Genomic DNA, 23,610 nt, shown 5'->3' with positions numbered 1-23,610 from the left:
GTGTCATCAAATATATTGATAGTTCTTTGTCCATAATGGAAGGTTCGTCTGTCTTTTCTTCTCTTTTTAGAAAATGGTATCATAGGCCGGGCGCGGTGGCTCACGCCTGTAATCCCAGCACTTTGGGAGGCCGAGGTGGGTGGATCACAAGGTCAGGAGATCGAGACCATCCTAGCTAACACGGTGAAACCCTGTCTCTACTAAAAATACAAAAAATTGGCCGGGTGTGGTGGCGGGCATCTGTAGTCCCAGCTGCTCGGGAGGCTGAGGCAGGAGAATGGCATGAACCCGGGAGGCGGAGCTTGCAGTGAGCCGAGATCCTACCACTGCACTCCAGCCTGGGCGACAGAGCAAGACTCTGTCTCAAAAAAAAAAATGGTATCATAATTCACTTACTTCTCTAAAAGCATTAATTCTCAATTTCATGTAGTTCAATGGGTTTCTGTTTTTTTGTTTTGTTTTGTTTTGTTTTTGACTGTTGCCCAGGTTGGAGTGTAGTGGCGCGATCTCTGCTCACTGCAACCTCCGCCTCCTGGGTTCAAGCGATTCTCCTGCCTCAGCCTCCCAAGTAGCTGGGACTACAGGTGCCCGCCACCATGCCTGGCTAATTTTTGTATTTTTAGTAGAGATGGGGTTTCACCATATTGGCCAGGCTGGTCTCAAACTCCTGACCTTGTGATCCACCCGCCTCAGCCTCCCCAAGTGCTGGGATTACAAGTGTGAGCCACTGCGCCCAGCCTGGATTTCTTTTTATGATAAAGTACAACCAACCATTTTCTGCCTTTTTCATACTGTCAAAATGTTTTATTATATAGCATTATTTATAATAGCAAAAAATGGCAATCAACCAGAACCTCCAACAATGGATTGGTTAAAGTGTGTGTGTTTTGTTTCGCAGATTGGAAGGATAACAACAAAATGTTCATATGGTTGCCTTTGGGTAATTGGTCAGATTATGAACTATTTACATGTTTGTATTTTTGATTTTCCATTTTTTTGGGACAACAGTGACATAATGTTTTAAGCAAAATAAAAGTAACTGGTCAGCTACTACTAGTAGTAGGTGTCAAGTAGTTTATAAATATGCATAGTCTTAATGTTAACTAAAAAATCCAGCCAATCTGTGCTCTATGTGTTGATCTTGGTAGGAAACAGAGCTACCTTTCCTCTCTCCTCTTTCTGCTTTTCGTTCACAATTGAGTCATAAGCCAAATGTACTTCTGACTTAACCTTAAGAAGTAGCATTTATTTTAAAGTATTAGGTTTGTCAGAATCAGAGTTTAGTTTAATTATTATTAATTTGCTACGGATATTTAATAGGAACAAAAAATCTGCCAGCGTTATGATCAGCTCATGGAGGCATGGGAGAAAAAAGTGGACAGAATAGAAAATAATCCTCGGAGGAAAGCTAAAGAAAGCAAAACAAGGGAATACTATGAAAAGCAGTTTCCAGAAATTCGAAAACAAAGAGAACAGCAAGAAAGATTTCAGCGGTGAGTAGTTTGATGTTTAATGACTGTGATATTTTTCTTCAAATATTTATTGTTTCTTGAAACTGATCATGAAGAAAGTTTAAGAATTTTTATGTTGTGGACACATAGAGGGGAACAACACATACTGGGGCCTATTGGAAGGTGGAGGGTAGAGGATGGAAGGAGGGAGAGGGATCAGGAAAAATAACTAGTGGGTACTAGGTTTAATAGCAGAGTGATGAAATAATCTGTACAACAAATCCCCATGACACAGGTTTACCTATATGACAAACTTGCACACGTACCCACGGACTTAAAAGTTAAAATAACTTTATGTTGAAAAGAAAACTTTATTATCAACCGGTAAACATTGTCTTAGTAAATTTAATTTTTATATTATCCTGTTGAATCTAAATGTAAATGATTATTTTGAAATTAATTCTGAAGTTCCTAAAAGTATTACATCCTTTGGAAATGACAGTGAGTAAGAACAGACCTAAATATCCTTTAGTCCTTCATTACCAACATATTCAAACTATATTCAGTTGATGGCCAATTAAGAAATTCTTTGATAGATTCTGATTTGTTTTACTTTTAGCGAACAGATATTTTACAAAGATTTTAAAAGCTTTAGTTTTCTTTTTCATTGTCTCATGTAAGAGTCATGTAAGCCCCTTAACTCACAATTAAATTTTTGTAAGAGATGTTGGTTGAGTTTTTTCTCTCCTTTTAAAAATGTTTCACGTATTTTTCTAAGTCTACTACAGGGCATACAAAGAATGCCATTTGAAATGGAAATGGCATCAATAATTATGATTTTCCAGAAGTTCCCTAACTAGTTCTACCGTTTCAACTTGAACATGTAACCTTCAAATCTCAATCGTAACATTTAAATTGTTACTAATAGGTGACACACTATATTACTTAAAAGTATATACTCAATAGTATTTTACGTTTCTTCTCTTAACTTGGTTAAAAAGTTCCATTCAGAAAAGTAATCTATAGTTAATTTAATTGATACATCTTCTTTATATAAGGTCTTTAAATATATTTTTAATTTCTCCCTCATGTTTAGAGTTGGGCAGAGGGGAGCTGGTCTTTCAGCCACCATTGCTAGGAGTGAGCATGAGATTTCTGAAATTATTGATGGGCTCTCTGAGCAGGAGGTAAGAAAATGAATTTAATTCAAGTTAATTTGTTAATTATTAAAGCATTTTAACTCTGTAAACTAAGAGCTAAGGGTTTATTTGTATGTAAATGTGGGAACTTTATTGAGTGCTAGAGTTTAGACTGTCAAAGATTTGAGTGTCTGTTAAGGGGTTTTTAAACGAGGCAGTCACACGATCATACTGGAATTTTACAAAGATGGCTTTGGCAGCAAGGAGACCTGGAGAGAGGTGAGGAGGCTGTTAGGATAAAAATAAGGTTCTGAGTCAGGGCAACAGTGTTAGGGATGTATAGGAGAGTGTAATAGAAAGGTAGAATAGACAGGCCAAGATGGATGGGATGTGGGAGATGAGAAAGAGGAAGAATAGAATGTGACTCCCTTGTTTCTAGGTTAGAGGAGTAAGCTGGTGGTGCCATTTCCTAAAGTAGCAAAGGAGCATGTATTTTACACATGGCAGTATGTTCTTCAAAGGGTGTTGTCTAGCAAGTCAACCTGGGAGAGAGTTGAACTGGGAATGGTTAGATATCAGAGTCATCTGTATGCAGGTGATATAGTCCCAGGCAAGTATGGTAACATGAAGTGAAATGGGCAGGTGAATGAAAATATAGAGATTAAGTTTATATATGGAAGAGATTCATCTATGAACAAGAATGCCATTTCACTAATTTTTAAGGTGAAGATACTCTTTTGTAGCAAGTGGCATTACTTTTGCAGGCATTTCCTTGCCTGAATAAAGAGCAGAATTAATAAAATTATGAAACAGGTAATAGAGACCAAGGTATATGTTTGACAAATATATCTTCAGACCCAAAAGCAGTATTTCCTCCCTTGTGAAGCTTCCTCACTCACTTTCCCAAAACAGAACTCAATGTCTAGTTAGTCTCGGTTTACATTAATTTCTATTGTGTTTCTCTTTCTGTTTAATAAATATTTATGATCAGCTAAAGTGTCATCTTTATGAATGCGGTTAATATAAACCTTTGGGTCAGGCTGTCTTTGAGTTCCTGTTGCTTAATGTTTAATTGGATATTAATAAATAAATGCAGAATAAGAATAAATTTCCATTTCTAACATTGAATCTTTTTAGCCCTGTTCAGACTCTCAAGATTGTTCCAAAAGCCATCTACTATTGACTGAGTTTTGCTAGTTTTGATTTTATTACATGGCTTTTCTTAAACCTCATCTCAAAATTCTGAGTCTTGTTTATTTGAAATAGTGGCCTTAAGTAATGAACAAAGATATTTTTTACCATGCTTTATACTTCAAAATAAATGTTAAGTAGACTTAAATATGCAGTTAATACTCGATTTGCAAAATTAAGTGGAGTAAAGTGGATTTAATCTAAAATGTTCAATGATTTAGAAATAATTTAGATAAGTAAAATTCCTGTTTTCATACTACTTAGCACATTTAGAAGTAAAAAGCAGTGTCATGACATCCTCTGCTCTACCCTTTACTACTACTTAACCTAGCCAGTTTTTTTTCTCCTCTTTCTATGGATATTGTTGGTTTAGGTTGTGGTGGACTAACTACATCTTTGGTTTTTTGAGGAGGGGGAGTTTGAGGGGTAGTTACTACTTAAAATTGCGAATTGTGATAAGCATCTCATATGTATTATTTAAACTATGAAAATTCTGTGAAATGGAAGCTATAGTTAATGGCTGTTTTGCAAGTTAAGAAACTAAAGCCCAGCTGCAGGTTAAATAATTTGTCCAAGGTCACAAATTAATAAATAGTGGAGCCAGATACTCAACCCAGGCAGTCTGACTCTGGAACTGTGTGTTCTTTTCCATATCTATATTCAATCAAGTCTATTCTTTCAACAAATATTTATAGCCTATTGTGTGCCAAACTTTCCTTTAAGCATTGGGAATACAGTGGTGAATTAAACCATCAAGTTGCTTGATCTCATGAAAAATTACTTGTGGGACGGTTGCAGTAAGTTTTTCTCCAGGATGAAAAAATAGCCTATTTGTACAGAGTTTGTTTTTGTGTTGATATATGTTGTAGGATTCTATCAGTATTTGATTATGATACCCTGTTTTGCATTCATAACTAAATAAAAGTATATAGTATGCTCTTATAAGTTACTGTGTTTCAGAATTCTAGTTAAACTAGCCCTGGAGGAGGTATAGAACTATATAAACTATATCTCAGAGTTCCTTGAACCATTTTACTTCTCAGATTGTTCTTATACTGATCAAAATAGACTTTTACAGGTGGTTTTTCTTTCTTTTCTTATTTCTGATATTCTCTTTTCCCAAAGAGAGGATTCCAAGGTGATTTTTGGTGCATTGAAATACATAACCCTTTAGGGACAATTACAATATTTAGTCAGAGATATATCCCACACTCAAGCTTTTCAGTGCATTGTTATGTGATTTCAGGATCTTAGCCATTTCTAGAGACACCTTTGAGTTATCAGTGTTCCAGAGCACACCAGCTTCACTGTGCCCAGATTCCTGGAGATGTACTTCTTTTGGAATACATTTATGATGTTATCCTTGCTAAATTTTATCTCAAGCCCTAAATACATATTGCACATAATATTGCATAATATCAGGACAAGTGGATTTTTCTTTTTCTTTTTCTTTTTTTTTTTGAGATAGGAGATAGGGTCTTACTTTGTCACCCAGGCTGGAGTGCAATGGTGCAACCTTGGCTTGCTGCATCCTTCACCTCCCAGGCTCAAGTGATCCTCCCACCTCAGTCTCCTGAATAGCTGGGACTACTGGTACACCACTATGCCCAGCTAACTTTTTGTTTGTTTGTTTGAGATGGCGTCTCGCTCCGTCAGCCAGACTGGAATGCAGTGGCACAATCTTGGCTCACTGCAACCTCTGCGTCCCAGGTTCAAGCAATTCTACTCCCTCAGCCTCCCGAGTAGCTGGGACTACGGGCGCATGCCAGCACACCCAGCTAATTTTTGTATATTTAGTAGAAACAGGGTTTCACCATGTTGGCCAAGCTGGTCTCAAACTCCTGACCTCAGGTGATCCACCTGCCTTGGCCTCCCAAAGTGCTGGGATTACAGGTGTGAGCCACCCCACCCGGCCTCTCACTTAGCTAATTAAAAAAATTTATTTTGTAGAGATGGGGTCTCACTATACTGCCCAGATTAGACTTGGACTCCTGGGCTCAAGCAGTCCTCCTGCCTTGGCCTCCAAAAGTGCTAGGATTACAAGCATAAGCCACTGTGCCCAGCAATTTTTCATTTCTTTTGTAGCAGTATATTCAAGAGCTTTAAAACATAACCACTTACTCTATATTGCTTTTAAAATTACCTCTAAAGCACGTGATTGAAATGACATTCAGCCCTTGGAATGTGTAGCCATTATTTCTACAATGACAGTAAATCTCTGTTAAATTTCTTTATTTGCTCTTTGACTGATTCCATGAGGAAAGATCTGTAAGTACATGATTGAAATGACATTCAGCCCTTGGAATATGTAGCCATTATTTCTACAATGACGAGTAAATCTCTGTTAAATTTCTTTATTTGCTTTTTGACTGATTCCATGAGGAAACATTTGTAAGCATCTAAAATTAGTTTATGTATTGAGGTAATTTCAACCTAATGTGTAATTTCAATCTAAACACTATAGTGTTCAAACTGATTGAGAGTGTCCCAGGAAATTAGAGACTTCGTAAGGACTTGACTATTAGGCAGTATCCACTTTTATGAGGAAAATTTTTAGGGAAATACCTTTTCTTATATTTGGGTAAATACTTGTAATTTGGGTAAAAGCTTTTAAATAGAAGTTTGTACTTATAAGTTTCCTCAGTTAAACTTTGGGAAAAATAAGTTCTGCGTGTGTAACAAAGTTTTAGTTGAAACAAGCTTCATTTCTAAGAATAACAGCCTTAAATTTTCAGTGGAAAGATGATGTAAAATTAGCAAGAAGCATTTAATAGTAAAGTGAGTTTAATTTAAAATCACTGACTTAAATTTTGATGCCTGTTTGCTTATTTTTCTATTTATTGTTCTCTAATATGACGGTAAAAGTTGTTCTCTAAAATGATGTTGAGACTTTAAAAAATGAGACTAATATGATAATTAAATGCTCCATAAGATCACCACTTCAGTGAACTTGACATTACTTTTTATCTTCCAGGTCTAAAATTTTATTATGTTAAGTATCAGCTTAGTTTAAGAAAAGAATTCTTCTCAGAGGAGTAGATTATTTAAAAAATGATATGGATATTCTCTGCCTCTGTAATTCATACAGTGAATATTTATTAGATGTGTGAGTAATGATTGTATGTTAGATGCTGTAGTATACACTGCTATTGTTATTAAACTGCATACATGGTTTTTTAGTGTATATTAAGAGCATTGGTCCATGGCCCTCCTTAAATTTCTAGTTTATGTTTTATTCTAAGTAAATTGTATTTTTTTTCCAGAATAATGAGAAACAAATGCGGCAGCTCTCTGTGATTCCACCTATGATGTTTGATGCAGAACAAAGACGAGTCAAGTTCATTAACATGAATGGGCTTATGGAGGACCCTATGAAAGTTTATAAAGATAGGCAGTTTATGAATGTTTGGACTGACCATGAAAAGGAGATCTTTAAGGACAAGTAATTTATATTTTAAATTATTCTCTAATAGACATCTACATAAGTTAGTAAAAAGTAGTTGGCATTTACTTGTAAATTGAACTGTTTTCACAAAAACTTGGTCCCATTTTGGTGTTTGAATCAATACTGTGAAAAGTAGAGAATATTGATCTTCCTGTAAGTTTATAGGTGGGAAAAGAGGTAACAGATAAGAACTGGGGTTATGGAATCATGTTAAGAGTGGTTCCCAAACTTGGGTGCTGAACTTTTGGGGAGCTTTTATAAAGTACAGATTTCTATGTATTACCATAGACTAATCATTTCCTGGTGTATGGTGCCCAGAAATCTGTGCCCTTTAAAAGTCTCCAGTGATTCTACAGTTGTTCCTCAGATTGGCAGTTAGAAAGCCCTATACATAGTATTTCTCTTCTGTTTTTTTTGAGACGGAGTCTCGCTCTGTTGCTTAAGCTGGAGTCCAGTGTTGTGATCTCGGCTCACTGCAACCTCTGCCTCCCGGGTTCAAGCGATTCTCCTGCCTCAGCTTCCCGAGTAGGTGGGACTACAGGCATGTGCCACCATCCCCAGCTAATTTTTGTATCTTTAGTAGAGATGGGGTTCTGCCATGTTGGTCAGGCTGGTCTTGAACTCCTGACCTCAAGTGATCCACCTGCTTCGGCCTCCCAAAGTGCTGGGATTACAGGCGTGAGCCACCACGCCCGGCCTATACATGGTATTTCTTTTCCCAAGTTTTTTTTTTTTAGTTGTTGAAATGTTTGTGTGCGAGTGTGTTTTTGTTTTTGTTTTCACTCAGGTTTATCCAGCATCCAAAAAACTTTGGACTAATTGCATCATACTTGGAGAGGAAGGTAAGACATGGTTTGCATTGGGAATGTTTGTAGTTTTGTGATGGTTGTTACTTTGAAATTCTTGTGCTCTGACACATATAAGTAGTTAACTAGAACCGATTTTAAAAAGACTGCGAAGAGTCTCATGTGATTAATGTAATGATAATTACAATTATAAGAGAAAACACAGAACACAGAACTAAATGGTTAATGAAAGATGATCTGATTTTTGTTTCCCTAAAAACACATAGATTACAATGCTTTTAGAGCCTCATTAAATTTCTAATTAAGATATCAGTCTCGTGCTCGCTTCAGCAGCATATAATACTAAAATTGGAATGATGCAGAGATTAGCATGGCCCCTGTGCAAGGATGACAAGCAAATTTGTGAATCATTCCATATTTAATAAAAAGTTGATTTTAATGTTTTTGAACAAAATATTTCAAGACTTAAAATTTGCCTATATGTAATCAGAAAGGGAATTTACTCTTTAATAAGAAAATATTTGAATGTTTCTGATAGTTCCTGGCATCTTTCACATAACTTGGATTAACAACTGTAACTGTCTGTTAAAATAGTACCCATAATGTAAATAGTTTTAGAGCCTAGATATGCCTTAAAATGCTAGCAATGTATGTTGTTCTTTTTCTTTAATTTGTACTTTGAGAATACCAGCGATTTTCCTTGAAAGTAATATTTAATTAAAAAAATTTCTTTATTTCATTGGATCCTCAAAAATAATTGTTTTATTTCTTACAGAGTGTTCCTGATTGTGTTTTATATTACTATTTAACCAAGAAAAATGAGAATTATAAAGCCCTAGTCAGAAGGAATTATGGGAAACGCAGAGGCAGAAACCAGGTGTGTTTTCTTATTGTATGGAAGATATTTCAGGATTGGGGGAAATAGGCAAGCAAAAAGTGTTAAAACAGAAGTCCTGCCCTTAGTGTGTAGTTTAAACATTGATGTTTCTGTTAAATTAATGAGGATGTTACAATTATTTTGAAGTTATATATATATATTTAATGTATTATATCTTGTATTTCAAATATATTTTAAGTTTCTAGTGTGATAAAATTAACTAGAAAAGTTTTATACCGTTTTGTCATCTGAGTCATGCATTTCAGTGTCAGCAATAATAATGTAATTAAATATGAAGCCATTAATACTTTTAATACACTATCTTTAGCCAGTCTGTTTATCTGAGGAGGGGTCAGGTAGGGTAAGGGAGAGAAATACAACATGGTACCTTGATTGGAGATTCTTTACAAAAACCTGGAACCTGGTTTTGTTTCATATTAACTTATTTGTGGAGTTCAGATAGTTTAATTTCTTTCTTTCTTTCTTTTTTTTTGAAACAGAGTCTCACTCTGTCGCCCAGGCTGGAGTGCAGTGGTGCTATCTTGGCTCACTGCAACCTCCGCCTCCTTGGTTCAAGCGATTATCCTGCCTCAGCCTCCTGAGTAGCTGGGACTACAGGCGCCTGCCACCACGCTCGGCTAATTTTTGTATTTTTAGTAGAGATGGGGTTTCACCATGTTGGCCAGGATGGTCTCGATCTCCTGACTTCCGTGATCCGCCTGCCTTGGCCCCCCAAGGTGCTGGGATTACAGGCATGAGCCACCGCGCCCAGCCGAGATAGTTTAATTTCTAAAAAGCACTTTTTCTGTCTGGGTGTGGTGGCTCATGCCTGTAATCCCCGTACTTTGGGATGCTGGGGCCAGAGGATTGCCTGAGCCCAGGAGTTCAAGACCAGCCTAGGCAACATAGCGAGACCCATCCTGTCTTTACAAAATAATAGAAAAAATTAGCTGGGCATGATGGTGCATGCCTGTAGTCCTAGATACTTGGGAAGCTGAGGTGGGAGGATGGCTTGAGCCTGGAAAGTCGAGGCTGCAGTGAGCCATGATTGTGCCATTTTACTCCAGCCCGAGTGACAGAACAAGACCTCTGTCTCCAAAAAATAAAAAAGACACTTTTACTAAAGGTAGTTTTCCACAAGTATAAAACTGAAAAAGGTTAGTTTTCACAGTTGCAATTCAGTAATTTCAAAATGATTTTCCCCAAAATAACTGATCAGCAGCTGCCATAGCTCACAGGTGCTTACCAGAGAGGCTACTGTGCTACTGCCACCACCACAGTTAATATGGAGGCTTTTTCTGTCTACACCCAGATAGATATTACAATAAGGACTTGCGTGCATGAGCTCCAACACTGCAACGATTCATTAGCATTATTAAATCTCTTCTGGTTTTGCCACTCAGCCACCCTTTTGTTGGGGTGGGGTCTTACTCCCTTTCTTCGTTTGATAGCCCCTGGTTACCAGATACAGGTTATTGACCCAGTTCTCTCAGTATTCACAGCTATAACCTTTTTTATGTTTTCTGGGTCATTATTTCCCACAGAACACCACCACCCCACATGATGTGATTACATGCTCTTTGGAAACAGTATTTCTTGTTTAAAAAAGTATAGTGAATATTTCATGAGTCAACTGTGTAAAATGCTGTTAGAGGTTGAGTAAGCCAAGGTGCCTTAGGGATTTTCAGTGAATTAGTGAGGGGGCAGAAACACGGTTACACAGAGTTGAAGAAGATACAGAAGGTGAGGAAGTGGCATTAGTACAAGTGCAACCTTGTTTTTAAAATTTGTTTATAAAGTGGAATAGTGAAATGGGTCGGTAGAGCTAATGAGGATCAGAGAAGGGAGGGTGCAGTACCGTAAGACAAAGGATGGATGCTTGCCAAGCTTCATAAAGATGTACTGACAGAAAAGGAATAAATTGAGTGTTGACAGTGAGATAGGAAGCACTATTCCACCAGAGAGAATATTGCCAGGGCTTTTCTTCCTGTTTCACCTAAAGAATGTGGAATCAAGGTCTTGTAATACCCTTTTAGCTAGAGATCATAGGGACCATCTATGTTTTAAACAAGTTTCAGCTACAATTTTTTTTTTTTTTTGAGATGGAGTCTCACTGTGTTGCCCAGGCTGGAGTGCAGTGGTGCGATCTTGGCTCACTGCAAGCTCCGCCTCCCAGGTTCATGCCATTCTCCTGCCCCAGCCTCCTGAGTAGCTTGGACTACCGGCACCCGCCACCACATCGGCTAATTTTTTGTGTATTTAGTAGAGACGGGGTTTCACCGTGTTAGTCAGGATGGTCTCAATCTCCTGACCTCATGATCTGCCCGCCTCGGTGTCCCAAAGTGCTGGGATTACAGACATGAGCCACGGCGCCTGGCCTCAGCTGCAAATTTTTAACAGTTTTATTCCTAATTGCCAAATAGTATTTATAACTTTATCTTTAGAAATTAGATATGTTACTGTTTAAAATATTCAGTCCTACGTTAATGTAAGAGATAAGGTGATACTTACACAGTGTACCTTAACCTTTGCCAGATTAGCAGCCAGTTGCCCATGATGATAGAGGAGAGAGCTCTAGCAGGAAGTTCTGTGGGGCAGGGATGTTTGTTATTCAGAAACAGTCGTTTCTGTCCTAAAATTGTCTGGGACAGTTTCACTCCTCTCTGTGGCACACTGATCCTTGTTAAGATCCAGCCATGTCGGTGTTCTCTTCTGTACATTCTTGTTGCATGTTTCAAAGTACCTGTCTCAGAATGTATTTGCAGATCTGAGACTTGCCACATGCACCCTCACCTTGACCTGAGCCGTAGGTTGCTTACCCCCAGGTAGGCTCAGTTTTGGGTTGGTCAGCACTTCTGGTAGGCTAGCCCTGCCCTCATTAGCTTTTAAGTTATTACTTTGAAGATTTTTCCGCCAATTTTACATTTCTCTGGTTGTTTCACTGGGAATTTGGGAGAGGTGTGAGTTAAATGAATTTAGACCATCATCTCACGCCACCAAATTTATCATAGTGTCTTAATTGTTTCTATACTTATTCCATTTATTTGTGTCAAAATAGAGGGGCAGCTTTTCAGAAATTAGGTAGTGTTAGTTTAAGGGCTCTCTGTGTAAAACTGAATGCCTTTTGAGCTTATACCAGGTGATAGAAGAAGACACTGGGGTTTTGAGCAAAAGAGTGATGCCAGATTTCAGTTGTGACATGATTACTCTGGTTGCTCTGTTGAGAATAGTTTGTAAGGAGACAAGCGAAGAAGCAGAGAAACCAGTTAGGAGGTTGTTTTAGTAATCCCATTGGCTTGGACTAGGCTACAGTGAGGAGGCGGGGAGAACGAATTAGTTTCTGGATGTACTTTTGAAGGTAAAACCACGAGATTTTGGTGATGGATTGATTGTGGGGATGAGGAAAGGACAATAATCAAGGAAAACACGTTCTGACCTGTGGAGTTGCCATTTGCTGTGATAGGCATGACTGAAGGAGAAGCAGGTTTTGAGGGGAAAATCAGGACATGGCTGAATTTGAAATACCTATTAGGTGTCTAAGCAGAGATCCAAATGAGATGTCCAAGTAAAGTGGATAGTTAGACATACAAGTCTGGAGTGTAGGAAAAAGATCTGGATTAAAGATAGAGAATTTGCTGTATAGAAAAAAAGTTTAGAAATACTTATTTTTAAAAACAGAATTGAGTTACAAGGTTAAGATTTTCAAAATCTATGTATCAACTCTCTTGATTTTACCCTGGTGGATACAGAGATCCAACTAATTTGAAAATCACTTTGCTTCTCTGCTATGTAACCAAGCTCTAGTCAGGAGGGTTTTAGCTCAGGTAATCTCACAGCCATTATGGCATGTTTACTTAAAGATTCTTTAGAGTTCTGCTGAAGTTTATGCTTGATCCTGTCAATATGAGTTTGATTACTCTCCCTATCCTCTACTCCTAGCCTCCTTTTTATAGGAAGTAATTTTTATTCAGCAGATAAATGTATAGTTTGTGGCTGGGCGTGATGGCTCACGCTTGTAATCCCAACACTTTGGGAGTCCAGGGCGGGTGGATCACTTGAGGTCAGGCATTCGAGACCAGCCTGGGCAACATGCTGAAACTCTGTCTCTATTGAAAATGCAAAAATTAGCCTGGAGTGGTGGTGCACACCTATCATCTCAGCTATTCTGGAGGCTGAGGTAGAAAAGTCGCTTGAACCTGGAAATCAGAGATTGCAGCGAGCCTAGATCATGCCACCGCACTCCCACCTGGGTGACAGAGCAAGACCCCGTCTGGAAAAAAAAGAAAAAAGAAAGAAGAGAGAGAAAGAAAAGGAAGGGAGGGAGGGAAAAAAGAAGAAGAAGAAGGAAGGGAGGGAGGGAAGGAAGGAGGGAAAGGAAGGAAGGAAAGCAAGAAAAGCCAGACTGGACGCAGTGGCTCATGCCTAGAATCCCAGAGCAAGACTCCATCTCAGAAAAAAAAAAAAAAAAGTGTAGTTTGCTATTGATAGATTCTAAGTTTGCAAAGTTTGATTTTTTTAAACCTGTTGCTATAGGGAAGCTTAGTAGTGTTTACTCTGAAAATGAGTTTTAATCTTAGACTCATAGGAAAATGAGACAGATGTTTATATTTTTGTTAAAATTGTGTTCAGAGGTTATTATTGGCAGGAATTTTAACTCCTCTCTCCAAATTCTAATAGAGATTACCGCAACCCATTTTTGTAGTTCAGCTTATTATCATTCCATGGAGAGTGAGTGTGGTTCTCTATATGTTTTTGTTGAAGTAGTGAATACATATTGGAGATTGGAAATCAAAAACCACTGTTGAATGTTATTATTTAGGATCTAGGATTATGCCATACATAATAGTTTGATTCTGTGTACATTGTTCTTGCTAGCAGTAAGAATTTCTTCCCCTAGTTAATGCTGCATTTTTCCAACATAAACTGCCGTCTGGTAAGTAAGTCTGTCACTGTGCGGGTAGAATTACTGTGGTACTTGCTAGTTACCTGCAGTAAAGCAAGTCATGTTAGAAACCATATTCTTCATTTCCAAATGCTTGATTACTTTTCACAGGAATTCATGCCCTTCTTTTATGCTAACACCATTTTCCCCTTTATGCCAGCGTGTTTTTATTCCCTAAAGGTATTCAGAAGCGTATACTTAGGTAAATATAGCAATTTTGAAATTGGAGGAATTTCTGATTAAACTGTTAGCTAGTCACTAGATAGAAAGAATGTTTTAGACAAGTTAAAAAATTTATTATATCAGCAAGAGCTCTAGCCCCAGAGTGCTCTGCCCCGTTGTACCTATGTGACTCTAGGTGGGTCCTTTCACTTGGTGAGCCTTGGTTTCCACATTCATGAGAGTGGGGACAGTAATACTTAGGTTGCATGGTTAATAAGAACTGGGTATGTGTGTAAAGTCCCTGGAGTGCAGAGTCAGGCACAGAGAGTGCCCAATAAATGGTAGCCACTGTTATCTTTATTGCCATCGCCATAGTGTGTTTTTTGGTGATTGACAGCTTTCACTCTTCAGGAAGTTAGTCTGAAATTCAGTCGGCTTAGGAGCACTAATTGTTAATAAATTTTGATAAGATAGGCTTAAGATATTTTCTGTTTATTTCCTGAAGTATATTTTTAAAGAAAATATCGTCCAGTGGTGAAACGGTATTTCATTTTCTTCCTCTTGTAAATTTTTATTTACAGTTGCTGCTTGTTATTAAATTTAGTAATTTAGTTTTTTGGCAACTTATTTTCTGCTGAGTGGGAACTTGTCTGTTTCTCTGTTTTCTAAAAAGGTGAACATTTAAACAAATATAATTAGCACATATATATAGTTAGATATTCATTTATATATAGTAATAATGAATCTCAGCATAAACTATTATTTGATCTTGCCAAAGGGGACCCATATGAAACTGAATCCTGTTCTTAAATTATGTTGAAATACACTTACCAGGTCAAGCATGGTGGCTTACACCAGTAATCCCAGCACTTTGGGAGGCTGAGGGAGGAGGATTGCTTGAGCCTGGGAGGTTTGAGACCAGCCTGGACAAAAACTTTAAAAATTTATACAAAAAGTTAAAAAACTGAAAAATTTGATTTTCTACAAAAAAATTTAAAAATTAGCTTGGCACAGTGGCATGCATTGTAGTGTAATCCCAGCTATTCAGGAGGCTGAGGTGGGAGCATCGCTTGAGCCTGGGAGTCGAGGCTGTAGTGATCTGTGACCATGCCACTGCACTCCAGCCTGGGCAACAGAACGAGATCCAGTCTTAAAAAAAAAAAAAAGCTAGGTGCAGTGGCTTATGCCTATAGTCCCAGCACTTTGGGAGGCTGAGGTGGGCAAATCGCTTGAGCCTAGGAATTTGAAACCAGCCTGGGCAACATGGTGAAACCTTATCTCTACAAAAAATACAAAAAAAAATTAGCCAGGTGTGGTGATGTGTGCTGGTAGTCCAAGCTACTCAGGAGGCTGAGGTGGGAGGATCGCTTGAGCCTGGGAGGCATAGTTTGCAGTGAGCCAAGATTGCGCCACTGCACTCCAGTCTGGGTGACATAGTAAGACCCTGTCTCACAATAAAAATAAAAATTAAAAAAAAAAAAAGAAATACACTTAACTTTTACTTTTTTCTTTGAATTTTCATTTTGTTTTATATGTGTTCTAGAATATTCATTCATACTGAATAGCTTGTTATTTGACAGAAATGTTTCATGTTATATTAACTCCCTGACAGAATTAAACTTGTTTTATTGGCTCTCAAGTATTGAGTTTATAGAAAGGGGGAAAAGGAAAAACCTGGATTGAGGTTTATTTGAGAATATTTGTGTCTGTGTAGGGAACTTTTAGAAGGGTTTCTTTTGAAGGGGTGGACCTCTTTTGCTCCAGCCACGCTGCGGAGTTGAGGGATGTAACTTGGAACCTTCATCCTAGACCATGTGGATTGATTGGCACTTCTCTTTACAGATTTGCCTGAAACAAAAGTAGTTCCAAGCATCTCTTGTTTAAATTGGAGGTAATTCCTTACTCTTTTGAATGTCAGTGGCAGTTGTTATGATAGGTCTTTATGCATATTGCACAAAGGTGAGGTCCTCTAGTTGCTGCTGATTGCACTTCCTCTCTGCTCACCACTGCCTGGTCAGTATACAGAGTGGTGAGAGGTTCTGCTGGACAGGTACCAAACACCTCTAGACTCTAATGCAGCAACTCTGTCCATTTCTTTGGATCATTTCCACACTTTATGCAGAGCCAGGAGCTGTTTCCTTCTTTACACTGATGGGTTTAAGCAGGTGCTGCAGTTGTTTCTTATTCCCTACCACCAAAGAAAGGGGAGTGAGGTTATCTGTTGGCTGGATTTTAGACAGCAGGGAATGTGTGGGATTACTTTGAAGCTCTGATTGGCATTAGAAGCAGAAAAGTATTGGGGAAATAAGATTAGCATGTGTTACCCAAGTCTAAGGGGATACTGAATCTCTTTCCTTACCTTCTGCTGAGTTGACATGTCCCCGTCGTATCTTTAAGCCATAAACCATTTTCTGGGTTACACAGCTCCCTTGCTAGGCAAAAGGCATGATTTGTCCTTACTGTGCCATCTTACTGGTTCAGAGTGACACATGGATGCTACATTGGTTGCAGGGTTAGGTTATTAGCATTTAAACAGGTCTTGTGACCACTGTAGTGTCCCAGGGAGTCAGAGCTGAATAAAACTTGTCCAATTATAAAGCAGACCTACTCATGGTTTGAAAGTTTAAATTTTAAAATCTCCCTAGTTTATCAGTTTTCTCTAGCAATAAATACCCAGAAGAAAGAGAAACTGGCAGTTAGCCAGGGTGAGAAGTTAGGAAGGTCAGATAGAGCAAGTGAAGGACTCATGATATTGAAATGCTTTAGCAAGTAGAATAGTAGGTACAGTTCTCACTGGACTGTGAAAATTTGATAGAATAAGGGTTCGAAGGTCACGATGAGGACAAAGCAGGATCAGCCACAATGAAGGTGCGCAATGGGTGGTTGTAGTTGGAGAGAAGACTTTCTGATTTTAGGATCTAGGAGGCAAAGCAGGGCCCACTACTAATGAGGAGGCAGTTGTGATTTTCCATGTGGGGAGTTTAATAGCCATGACCTAAAAGTATTTTAACTGTGAGATGTTATGTTGATTGAGTGGCGAGTGTTAGAAAAGCCATTGACATGCATTTTGAAATCTGAAAAATAATGTCAAGGCATAATGGGCCATGTGATGCTATCACTTATATTTTCTAGGTAATATTTAAGAAGTCATTCCATAACACCAAAAGAGAATGTTGACATAGGGAGATTTTATGAAACGTGAAAAAGGAATTATTTTTAAAATATCACAATTCAGCAATGTTCTGGAAGTGGACCAAGAAGGATTCATTTTCTTCTTTCCTTCCCCCTTGGATTAGAAGGAGGCATAATGTGGGTGGGACTTCTTTTGGGGAGGTGAATAAGGCCTTCGTTATCTTAAGGAAAAAGCTAAGTGTTGGTTTTGATGAATAGGTAAAAGACTTTGGAGCGCTATTAAGAAGGGAAATTTTTCTTAAAATTAGTGAGTTACTTCCATGTTGTCTGGTGAAAACAGGTAAGAGGACAGGTAGAGTTACTATGAGGCAAGATTGACATTAGTCTGGATCAGAATGAACAGTCGAGATTGGAGGCTAAAAACTTTTCAGATAACTGGAATAAAGGAATTTGATTTTTGTTTTATCCAGCATATGCATACACCTATCATCATGGTCCAGACACTCTCCTGGGAGCTGGGGATGCTTAGAGAAGTAAGATTGGATTCTCGTTCTTGATGAGATGATAACACAGAGAGCCAGATGGATGCTGATAAGCAGGCACTAAGCCACCTAGTGACAGTGCTACAAGCAGGTGTGGGCTGTGGTGGAGAGGGAAGGACATGGGCCCAGAGTTCCTCTGTGGAAATCAAGAGAGGCTTCACAGGAGATGTAGCATTTTGACCTGAATTGTAGAGATTATGTGGGACTTTATCAGGCAAGGGAAGGGTAGAAAGCTATGCAAGTGCTGGGCATGTTTAGGTGAGTCCAGAACAGTGAAGATGATGTGGCAGGATGGTGTTTGGAGGGAGGTGTTGCAAGGGCCAGCCTGCTGTGCTGGAAAGATGTGTTGGAGTTCTGTTTTAATTTGGTTATACAGTTTTGATTTCTGAATTAAATAAAAATGCAGGCCAGTCACAATGGCTTGTGCATGTAATCCCAGCACTCAGGGGAGACTGAAGTGGGAGAATCACTTGAGGTCAGGAGTTCGAGACCTGTAGCCCCAGCTACCTGAGAGACTGAGGTGGGAGGATTGCATGAGCCTGGGAGTTTGAGGCTGCAGTAAGCTATGATCATGCCACTGTACTGTAGCCTGGGTGACAGAGTGAGATGTTGTCTCTTAAAAACAAAATACAGCAGTTCCCCCTTATTCACAGGGGATATGTTCCAGCACTCCCAGTGGATGCTTGAAACCACAGATAGTACCGAACCCTTATATACTATGATATATATATATCTCCACACATACATATACATACACATATATACACACACACACACACACACACACACACACACACCTATGATAAACTTTGATTTGTATATTAGGCACAGTAAGGAATTAACAGTAACAAATAATAAAATAGAGCTATTATAACAATATACTGTAATAAAAGTTACATGAGTGTGGTCTTTTTTCAAATATCATACTGTACTGTACTACACTTACCCATTTTCATACTGCAGTTGACTCCAGGTAACTGAAACCACAGAAAGAGAAACTCCTGATATGGTGGGGACTACTATAGTAGCATTCAGTGCATACTTAGTTTCACTTTTTTCTTTTAGAGTCACAGGTTTTGCAAATGAGACATCAGAGATAAAAGGATTCCTGATGTGACTGCTAAGCTTAGAAATACTTAAGCATTTTACTTCTTTTCACCTTATTATATCTTTAGTATTTTTCCAAATTACTTCAGTCTTAGTAATGACCATAGCTGTTTACATATTCCATTAAGTAGACTTTCACTCAAAATTATAATTGCATAAAGATGTTTCTAATAGCATTATAGATAGTGATGAAAAAATTGGAAACATATTAAGTATTTACAACATGATAAATTATGTATGGGTTATCAAATTTTAAGGTAGAATTAGAATGCTTGAGTGACAGATTAAATGTGGAGGTTGCCAAAAAAGGGAACCAACCCCAGATTTCCGAGTAGAATCATAACATTTTCACTTTCTCATGGGTCCAAATGCTATGAGCATTTGTGTCTGTGTGTAAGACCCTTCAAGCAGTACATATAGAATGCATTAAAAACCTCTAGACTGGTTTTTTACACACGATCACCAGTTACATTGTAAATGACTAACAATCATTTAAAATTTTTTTAGATAGACATAATTTATCACACTATAAGGAGCTATTTCTGTTGCCTTTGAATTTTACAAATGATCATTCATTCTAGCAGCAAATTGCTCGACCCTCACAAGAAGAAAAAGTAGAAGAAAAAGAAGAGGATAAAGCAGAAAAAACAGAAAAAAAAGAAGAAGAAAAGAAAGATGAAGAAGAAAAAGATGAAAAAGAAGACTCCAAGTGAGTTAAATAATTAGTTATATAATAAGTTAAATGTTTATTTTTATTTTATTTTTATTTTTGTAGATTTAGGGAGTACAGTTGTCACATGGATATATTGCATAGTAGTGAAGTCTGCTTTTAGTGTACCATGGCCTAAATAGTGTACATTATACCCATTATACCTCACCCACCCCCTCACACCCTCTCACCTGTTTGAATCTCTAGTGTCTATTATTCCACTCTCTATATCCATGTGTCCACATTATTTAGCTCCCACTTACACGTGAGAACATGTGATAGTTGACCTTCTGTTTCTGAGTTACTTCACTTAAGATGATAGCCGTTAGTTCGATCCATGTTGCTGCAGAAGTATAGTTGTTGTTGTTTTTTTTTTTTTGTGATGGTGTCTCGCACTGTTGCCCAGGCTGGAGTGCAGGGACATGATCTCGGCTCGCTGCAAACTCCGCCTCCCGGGTTCACGCCATTCTCCTGCCTCAGCCTCCTGAGTAGCTGGGCCTACAGGTGCCCACCACCATGCCCAGCTAGTTTTTTCTATTTTTGGTAGATACGGGGTTTCACCATTAGCAAGGATGGTCTCCATCTCCTGACCTCGTGATCCATCTGCCTTGGCCTCCCAAAGTGCTGGGATTACAGATGTGAGCCACCGCACCCAGCCTAGTAATTTTTAAATAATGAAATTTAATCTGCTGAAATTTTATTTTATTTATTTTCGAGACAGAGTCTCACTCTGTTGCCCAGGCTGGAGTGCAATGGCACAATCTCGGCTCACTGCAACCTCCGCCTCCCAAGTTCAAGTGATTCTTGTGGCTCGGCCTCCCAAGTAGGTGGGATTACAGGTGTGCGTCACCACGCCCGGCTAATTTTGTGTTTTTAGTAGAGATGGGGTTTCACCATGTTGCCCAGGCTGATCTTGAACTGCTGACCTCAGGTGGTCCACCTGCCTCAGCCTCCCAAAGTGTTGGGATTACAGGCGTGAGCCACCACGCCTGGCCGAAATTTTAGAAACATCTAATAGTTACATGATTAAGTTGATGTTATTAAGGAATACAATATTACAGTAAATGTAGCTTTTGACTTAATGAACTTATTTGCAAGTCATGAGCTATTATTACTTTTCAGAAGGGATGGGTTATAGTAATATATACTTTCTTCCAGGATATATTGAATGTAATTTAATTTTTGATTTGGAAGATTCCTCAGGTTCTGTTTTTGAGCCTCAGGTGGTATATATTTAGATAGTATAAAAATGCTAAGAGAGGAAGAGTTCATTTTTATATTTTAGATTCCAGCTTTATTGACTTTGTCATATAAAATGGAGTTTTGGGTTTGTTTGTTGTTGTTATTGCTGTTTTCTTGGTTATAAAATGACATTGTAGAAAAACAGGAAAAGAAAGAAAAATATAATGAAAATTAACCTATGATTCTGCCACTCAGGGAGTTATTGTTGATGTTTTTGTGGACATACAGGGGTGTGGTAGGAGTGGGGGCATGACAGTTGGTTTGGTTGTTTTTTACTCCAAGAACTAGCTTTGTAAATTACATGGAACAAAATTCACCAGTTTGCAATGTGTACATTGATGTGTTTTGACAAGCATATGCACTTGTGTAACTATTATCACAATTGTGATGTAGAATGTTTCCATCACCCCAAACAGTTCCCGTATACTCCTTTGCAGTCAGTTTCTCTTTCCTCATTTCCAGCCTCTAGCAGTCATGTATTTTTTTTGCTTTCTCTAGAATTACATAAAAATGAAATCATACAGTATGTATGGCTTCTTTTATTAGCATGAATGCCTTTGAGATTCACTTAGGTTGTTGAATGTATCAGTAGTTTGTTCCTTTTTAATATTTATTATGTCATTTCTATAGTCCTTGTGGAACTATTTAAGATTTACCTAGTTTTGTGGAAGCTAAAGTAGCTAGTCACTTGCCATGGTTTTAAAAGAGACAGATATTCCTCTCATTGTAATTTTATACCTTAGGAAGATACCTCTAAGGGAATATATTTTTTTCTTTTAGTTTAGGTTAAACATTTTTTGGGCCATGTAGCCAGTGGTTCTTCTCACGTGGAACTCTGTCATAACTTGATTTTATTTTTTTTGTTAAAATTTCTAAACTATTTAACAAGCTTTCATTTATTATCTATGTGAGCTAGGTCTTAGGGAGAATGTGAAAATACATAAGATGTATACTATTCCCAGGTAGTTTATGATTTAGTAGGGGAAAACTAGGTAAAGTACAAGTATTACTTTAAGAAATAGAAGCCTGGCAAGTAAGAAGTCAGCAGACAACCAGTTAAGTGCTTTGGCAGATTAAGAAGAGGTCGTGGCTACTTCTCTGTGGATAATTTGGAGGACATTAGCAGATGCTAGTGGTTAATGTGGGTAGGGTAGAGGGAATCACATGAATAGCTAGTGGAAGATAATGATTTCATTAGACTTAACATAGTGTGCATCAAGAAGAGAAGTGGAAGGTGGATTGGAGTTAAATTATGTAGAGGTTTAATGAAAGCCAAAAATGGTAGACTTCATTCAGGAGGCTGTGCTGTGTGTCTGTCTGGGAATAGTTAGAAAGGGATTAGAATGGATGGAGTGGTTTATTGCCAAAGCTATCCTGCTAGAATGTTGATTCATTGGCAAGGTAGAATGAATAGACTAGAGATATGAATCAGGGAGGCCAGTATGAAAGGCCAGGATTGGGGTACTAAGGTGTTGAGTAAGTGTAGTGGTGGTAGAAATAGAGATGGTAGAATTAGTGAGAGAGGCATTTCTGAGATGAAATAACCAAAACTTGGCATTAGATCACATGTAGGAAGTATGGGAAAAGGGAGAGAGCAAAGGATGATATCAAATCTGTAAACCTGAATGATGATGAACATGGTAGGAGAGTTAACAACAAATGATTAGAGGATGACGTGGAGCAAGGAGCAGAGGTGAGGATGAATATGGATGAATATGATTTTGGATATGTTCAGTTTCTGTTGATGGGAAATCCAGGTGGCCCTTCCAGCAGGTAGTTGGGAAGACAAGCCTGAGTCTTTGGAGTTGGGGTGTGAGTCCAAAGATAGAGATTGGAGTCTTCCCAGTAGAACTTAACGAGAATCGGTAACCTCACATAGCTCTAAGGCTGTAGGGGAGAGCCTTGGGAAATCCTTGTATGAAAGGATGAGAGGAGCCTAGCACAGTTGCTCACTCCTGTAATCCCAGCCAAGGTGGGAGAATTGCTTTAGCACAGGAATTCATGACCACCCTGGGCAATATGGTGACACCCTGTCTCTGCAAAAAATGCAAAAATTAATCAGGTATGGTGGCACGTGTCTGTAGTCCCAGCTACTCGAGAAGCTGAGGTGGGAGGCTCACTTGAGCCCGAGATTGAGGCTGCAGTGAGCTGTGTTCGTGCCACTGCTCTCCAGCCTGGGTGACGGAGTGAGACACTTTCTGAAAAACAAAAAACAGAAACCCAAAAGAAAGGATGAGAGGAGAAAGGTCTATCCCCAGAAGGAAAGCCAGAGTAGCAGCAAGGATATTTCAAAAGCTAAGTTTCAAGTGATATAAAAAGAAGAATTAACTGCAGCGTCAGTTGTGACAGAAAGACTTGTGGGGAAAATTGAGAAGAGGTCATTTGATTTTGCAGTTTGCAAGTCATTGGTGACTTTTGAGAAAACATCTTTTAACAGGAGGCTGCAGAATAGAAGCCAGCTTTATAAGGGAATAAGTAAGTAAAGGGAAAGGACCATGTAGTAACTTCAATTTAGGACTGAAGGGGAGAGAATTATTTTTGAAAAAAATCAACATCTTCCATTAAGCAAGAATAATTGAGTCTTTGAGTATTGCCATCTATCCATTCATTTGCAAAAATGTACATTGAGTACATTTCCTTAAATACAACAACCATGGGAGGTAAGTAGTACAGAGAATGGTATTCCAGTATTACATGTAGTACTGTCGCTATTAATAGGAACCACCATGTTTCTACATGCCTGAGACGATGGTAAGCACTTTATATCCTGAGGGAGTTTTAGCTTGAATAATAGCGAACTGTTACTTGATGCTAACTGTGTTCCACGCACTGTTCCGGGTGCTTTATTTAACTCCTTCAGTCCTG

At 38.4% G+C, this 23,610-nt stretch overlaps 1 protein-coding gene and 1 non-coding gene across 31 annotated transcripts in view; both read left to right on the top strand.

Moving 5' to 3' along the window:
* Positions 1-23,610, top strand: part of NCOR1 (nuclear receptor corepressor 1) — a 186,471-nt gene that overhangs the window by 71,911 nt on the left and 90,950 nt on the right. For 19 of the 30 annotated variants that reach the window (XM_063629334.1, XM_055258849.2, XM_055258853.2 and 16 more), the window contains 6 exons: positions 1,321-1,493; positions 2,548-2,638; positions 7,045-7,223; positions 8,014-8,068; positions 8,808-8,909; positions 19,376-19,503. In XM_063629334.1, the coding sequence (XP_063485404.1) occupies positions 1,321-1,493; positions 2,548-2,638; positions 7,045-7,223; positions 8,014-8,068; positions 8,808-8,909; positions 19,376-19,503 (728 nt within the window). The remainder of the gene's footprint in view (positions 1-1,320; positions 1,494-2,547; positions 2,639-7,044; positions 7,224-8,013; positions 8,069-8,807; positions 8,910-19,375; positions 19,504-23,610) is intronic. The other 11 variants (XM_063629336.1, XM_063629330.1, XM_055258858.2 and 8 more) reach the window with 1 other exon arrangement.
* LOC129470802 (U6 spliceosomal RNA) lies at positions 8,350-8,454 on the top strand. Its single transcript, XR_008653330.1, has one exon. It is a non-coding gene; the product is annotated as a U6 spliceosomal RNA (small nuclear RNA).

Source organism: Symphalangus syndactylus, chromosome 20 (assembly GCF_028878055.3).
Source record: "Symphalangus syndactylus isolate Jambi chromosome 20, NHGRI_mSymSyn1-v2.1_pri, whole genome shotgun sequence".
NCBI lineage: Eukaryota > Metazoa > Chordata > Mammalia > Primates > Hylobatidae > Symphalangus > Symphalangus syndactylus.
The sequence above is the reverse complement of the archived record's forward strand: the minus strand, read 5'-3'. Positions and strand labels throughout refer to the sequence as shown.